Source organism: Octopus sinensis, linkage group LG28 (assembly GCF_006345805.1).
Source record: "Octopus sinensis linkage group LG28, ASM634580v1, whole genome shotgun sequence".
NCBI lineage: Eukaryota > Metazoa > Mollusca > Cephalopoda > Octopoda > Octopodidae > Octopus > Octopus sinensis.
In genome coordinates, this window is record NC_043024.1 from 4,407,272 (window position 1) to 4,413,271 (window position 6,000).

The window sequence follows — 6,000 nt, forward strand, 5'->3', positions numbered from 1 at the left end:
GGAGAGAAGCCTTATCATTGTGATATCTGTGGTAAAACATTTTCTCAAAATAGCCACTTAACTATACACAAATATATTCATACCGGTGAGAAGCCGTATCATTGTAATATCTGTGGTAAATCATTTTCTTGTAATAGTCATTTGACTTGTCACAGACGTACACATACAGGAGAGAAGCCATATCACTGTGATGTCTGTGGTAAATCATTTTCTTGTAATGGTGGCTTGACTGTCCATAAACGTACACATACAGGAGAGAAGCCATATAACTGTGATGTCTGTGGTAAATCATTTTCCCAAAATGGCATTTTAACTTGTCACAGACGTATTCATGCTAGGGAAAAACCATACGAGTGTGATATCTGTGGTAAATCATTCGCTACGAATAGCTCTTTGATTAGTCACAAGCATATTCATACTGAGGAAAAACCATTTGTATGTGAAATTTGTCGGAATTCATTTTCTCAAATCAGTGCTTTAAATAATCACAGACGTATTCATACAGGAGAGAAACCATATCGTTGTAATATTTGTGGTAAATCATTCCTTACAAATAGTCATTTGAGTAGTCACAAATGTTTTAATGGGAAAAAACCATATCAGTGTAATATCTGTGGTAAATCATTCTCTGCAAACAGCCATTTGACTAATCACAAGCGCGTTCATACAGGAGAGAAGCCGTATCATTGTAATATCTGTGGTAAGTCATTCTCTACAAATAGCCATTTGATTAATCACAAACGTATTCACACTGAGGAAAAACCTTATCAGTGTGATATCTGTGGTAAATCATTCTCTCAGTACAGTACTTTAAACAATCACAGACATATTCATAGCGGTGAAAAACCATATCAGTGTAATATCTGTGGTAAATCATTCTCTGCAAACAGCCATTTGACTAATCACAAGCGCGTTCATACAGGAGAGAAGCCGTATCAGTGTAATATCTGTGGTAAATCATTCCTTAGAAATAGTTATTTGACTGGTCACAAATTTATTCATACTGGTGAAAAACCATATCAGTGTGATATCTGTGGTAAATCATTTTCCCAAAAGAGCAGTTTACCTAGTCACAGGCGTAGTCATACAGGAGAGAAGCCATACCATTGTGATATCTGTAGTAAATCATTCTCTTCAAAAAACTATTTGATTAGTCACAAACGTATACATACTGAGGAAAAGCCATATGCATGTGAAATTTGTGGTAAATTATTTTCTCACAACATTACTTTAAATAATCACAGACGTATTCATACAGGAGAGAAGCCATATTGTTGCAATATCTGTGGTAAATCATTCCTTACAAATAGTCAGTTGACTAGTCACAAATTTATTCATACTGGTGAAAAACTATATCGTTGTGATATCTGTGGTAAATCGTTTTCTCATAATACCACTTTGACTAGTCACAGACGTATTCATACAGGAGAGAAGCCGTATCATTGTGATATCTGTGGCAAATCATTCTCTAGAAATAGTGACTTGACTATCCATAAACGTATTCATACAGGAGAGAAGCCATATCATTGTGATATCTATGGTAAATCGTTTTCTCGAAATAGCAGTTTAACTAGTCATAGACGTATTCATACAGGAGAGAATCCGTATCATTGTGATATCTGTGGTAAATCATTCACTGCAAACAGTCATTTGACTAATCACAAGCGCGTTCATAAGGGAGAGAAGCCATATCATTGTGATATCTGTGGTAAATGTTTCTCTCAAAAAGGCTACTTAAATACTCATGTGAATATTCATACACAGGTGTAACGATATCAATATGAAAATTTATTACAACAGGACAACAATTGTGAATATTTTGTCTGTTAAAAGACTAGATTTATTCCCCTTCAAGTTTGACCTCATCAACTTTAATTTCATCATTAGCAATTTGATATTAACGAACCCCAACTTCAATATCATTTATATTTCTAAATATATCAACACAGAGATGACTTTGGTTTCTGAAGATGATTGTGCTGGATTTTTGAGGAATTTGTTATGAGAGAATAAAGGAATGGGAATAAGGAATAAAAGTTTTAAGTGACATTGATTTTGTCTTTGTTGCGTTTTCATCATCATCATCATCATCATCATCCTTTACCATCCGTTTTGTATTCAGGCATGGATGGTAACGTGTGACAGGTGCTGGCAAGCCAGAGTTCTGCTCCAGGTTCCAGTCAGATTTGGCTTGGTTTCTTTGGCTGTATGCCCTTAAGATACATGGTGTATTTTATAAATATGCCTGTTCATGTATCAAAACAGCATGAAACTAGTGGTAGCTCTCTCGGTTATGTATTTGATTTGATATGTGTGTGTGTGTTTGTGAACACAGTGACAGTCTGGTGACTAAAATAAGTGTATACTAATCTCGTATTTTGAGTTTGGGGCAGAAGCATGGACTCCCTTTTACAGAGAAATATAAAAAAACTTGAAACTTTCCACATGTGCTGTTTGTGCAACAAAATAGCAAGATAAGACATCAAATGTCAAAATCTTAGAAATATGTGATATGTCCAGCATCCAAAGCGTGTTGATGAGAATTCAGTGCAGATGGTTAGGACATGTTTTTCAAATGACAAATGATTTCATTAAAAAAAATTCTTCTTTATGGCCAAAAAATGGATGGATATCATGGCAGAGGAAGACCTGTCCTTAGGTATAAGGATAAGCCGAAGCAATCAATAAAGTCTCTAGAGTTTGATTTGACATGTTGGGGAAAGTCATTGCCTGGATCCACTTCCATGGTGTAAAATTTCTGGCTCTAGACAAATGGTGTAAATCTGATTTAGGTGTATTTACACCATTTCTCTTCAACAAGAAATTTTCTCTATGACAAAACATGGTGAATGAGTTCGAATCTGGCACTGACATTCTTAGAATGGAAATAACATTTTACTTATAAACATCACTGCTTAGTTCTCCTACCTTGTTTAAAAAGTAAAACACCAAGGGAGGGCCAGAGATTTTGCACCTGTGTATCCACAATATATACTGACATATACATCTCTATATATACAAAACTGAGAATGTGTGTTTCCCTAAAACTTGAGAACTACACAACTAATTTCATTCAAATTTTACACATGCCTTACTTAGGGTCCATGTAGTTTCATGGGTAAAAAAAATGTTCAACTTCTTGCCTAGGGCGAGCCCATAGCAATATCATATCTTCTCCACTATTTCAGTATTATGTGTTAAACTGTACACACATATATACATGCACTAGGACTATGACCCGACAACGACGGGTCATAATGCTAGTTTTTACTAAAGTAAATACAGATTTCTCCTTTCAGTTATGCATACATCCATAAATACCTCACTGAATCCACAATGTGTCATGAAAGTCAAACTGGACTACATTCACTGCATGCATTCCACTTGGATTACAGACTTGAAATCCGAACGAATGGAAGTTTCCAAGTTAGGCAAAGAATAATTAATAACAAGAATGGGCTTTAGTCCAGTACTGCTGTTTCTGACATATTCTTTACTGATTAACAAAAGTGTAACATTCTACAAAAAAACCGTTTTAATCAGGTGAATAAAGGTAAGAATTAAAAATCAGAACTTCCAAAAAACTGAACCTGGTCCCTGATGATTCAACTGACCTGATTTCGCCAGGAGAGTGACTAGGTTCTGCCTTACTAAGTTTATATTAACCCTTTTGTTGCCAACCCGGCTGAAACTGGCTCTGGCAATGAGTACAAATGTCTTGTTTTCATAAGTTTTGAATTGAAATCTTCCACCAAACCTTAGTCACAATTTATGTTCCTAACACTAGCTTAATGATAACTAAGTTATTTTACTAAATTTTTGTTATATTTATAATTAATTGAAAGAAACACAACACAGGTAGAGAATGGGGCAGATGGAGAGAGAAATGAAACGGAAGCAGTGATATTTGAGCTCATAAAGGGCTGTAGGGTAAAACAAAGGGTTGAAAAGTTGGATTAGCAAGAGGTTATCCATTGATGCGACACACTCTTGGGGAAAGGTACACCTTGCAATGGTGGATTGTGGACCTGGGTGGATGGCGTCATGGAGGGAAATCAGGGTGGTAATGCTGCGGAAGGGCTGCAATCAGTGTGTTTGGAATGGGGGCTTTTAGATGAGCTATTAAGGGACAATAGTACAGCTTTTTGCACCATCACTCAATCAAATTTAACCCTTTAGCATTCAGATTTCTTTGTGAAATTTATTGCCTATTTAATTCATACTGTTTTGAATTAATCACATATTATTTTGCAACCTCAAAATTTAAATGGTGAGGCTATATATTTTTAAAATGACATTGTAGGGTAGGTGTGAGAGGTTGGATCCAGACAGTTTTAACATAAAACAGGTGGAATAATTGGGCTGGTTATGGCCGAATTAAATGCTAAAGTGTTAAGGCTGAGAGGCAACGAATATGCCGCATGGAGGCAGTCTTCGAGTTTGTTCTGCAGACAGCCATATTCCTGTACGAATGGGGACACTGCAGCAGCTGGAGTTGGAAGGGGTTACATGGTACAGGCCATAGACAAAGTTGGGTGAAGCCCCCAAATGCTAGTGTGGGACATTCCCAATCACCGATAACAGATGAACTGCACAGAGAAATGTCGCTGTGGGTGGCTATTAAGTTGGTCTGCAGAGAAGGGCCATCCGGTTAGGTAGGAGAAGGATCTGACAATTTATATCAGTGGTTCTCAACTCAGGTCCACACAGCCCCCTAAGGGTCCTATATAAGATTGAGTGGGATTATGCAACAAAATATTATGGAGAACCATAATTATATTTTAAAGGCATTCGAAAAAATTTTGCTTTATGAACATAACTGATATGTACTATGTCATAAATAACAGGGACAATTTCATATGACACTAGAAATAATTGTTGTTGACAACTATCCGGACAAATTGGATTCACCTCAAGAGACGTCATTGATTGGTTGAAATTGCCGAAATGCAAGAAATTAAACAACAAATAGCTTACAAACTATAGAATTTTTTCTCAATAAAGCCAAGAGAAAAAGATGTTTTATAAACACATTCTACCAGTATACGAAGTTTAAAAGTGTTTATTTACAAAGAAATTATTTTAAAAATCTGCCGTTCAAACCGAAAAGATCCTACGTGAGTAATCGTTGTTAAAATAATCTGGTGTAATTTTGCGAAGTGGTTGTCAGAAAAACACTGAAACGAAATCAACCAGTCAGTGGAGCCATCTATTGGAGAATTAGATAAAGGGAAATAACTTCTACAACCCTTTAAACCACGTGGTCCTTGTAAATTATTAATTAAGGTGCTTAATTAGTGATCGCTGACTCGTTGTTTGTATCTGAATACGGTAAGTTGACAAAGATTTACTTTAAGGCTGTAAACGTGATACTACTACTACTACTAATAATAATGTAATAATAGGATTATGTGAACCTCTTGATCGTAAAGTAATTATTTCGAATCGGAAACTTAACAAAATTAGGAAAATTATATTTGCTCGTCTTAATTAATAATTTCCAAGCTGAAATGTTGATCTGTTGTTTATGGAAACCTATGATCGACTGTTACATGGGATATAAAGGAAATTAACGGGTAAAATGTAAGTAATATGGCATATTTAATTAGTAAAATTAGTAAAAATTAGTAAAAGCTAGGGATAGTGCACCTGGTATTGCGAGTAGATGGCTTCCAGAGGAGAAGAGTAGAAATTACCTCGTTTTCAGCTCTACAACAATGTCCAGCAAACTGGACTCTTCTACCTTTCACAAGAGATGACACAGGTGGCAGTTTCCCATATATTTGTACTTTGGTTGAATGATGTTTTCACGAGAGATTTTGAGCTCTCGTAAGGAGGCGAGTGTAGGTTCCATCCAACCGCCTCTCAAGCTTCTTTGATAACGTCCAGAAGTGCTGCAAAGTGTTTTTGGAATGGGAGCTATTAATGGAGAATAGTACAGCTTTTTGCACCATCATTCAATTTAATTTAAGGCTGAGAGGCAACGAATCTTCCGCATGG

General features: G+C 36.0%; 2 protein-coding genes across 4 annotated transcripts in view; both read left to right on the forward strand.

Moving 5' to 3' along the window:
* The window catches only part of LOC118768372 (zinc finger protein 431-like), a 139,436-nt gene that overhangs the window by 110,610 nt on the left and 22,826 nt on the right, over positions 1-6,000 (forward strand). The window lies entirely within an intron of this gene.
* The window catches only part of LOC118768368 (zinc finger protein 91-like), a 46,369-nt gene that overhangs the window by 17,769 nt on the left and 22,600 nt on the right, over positions 1-6,000 (forward strand). For all 3 annotated transcript variants that reach the window (XM_036514699.1, XM_036514698.1, XM_036514697.1), the window contains one exon: positions 4,769-4,788. In XM_036514699.1, coding sequence (XP_036370592.1) covers positions 4,769-4,788 — 20 coding nt within the window. The remainder of the gene's footprint in view (positions 1-4,768; positions 4,789-6,000) is intronic.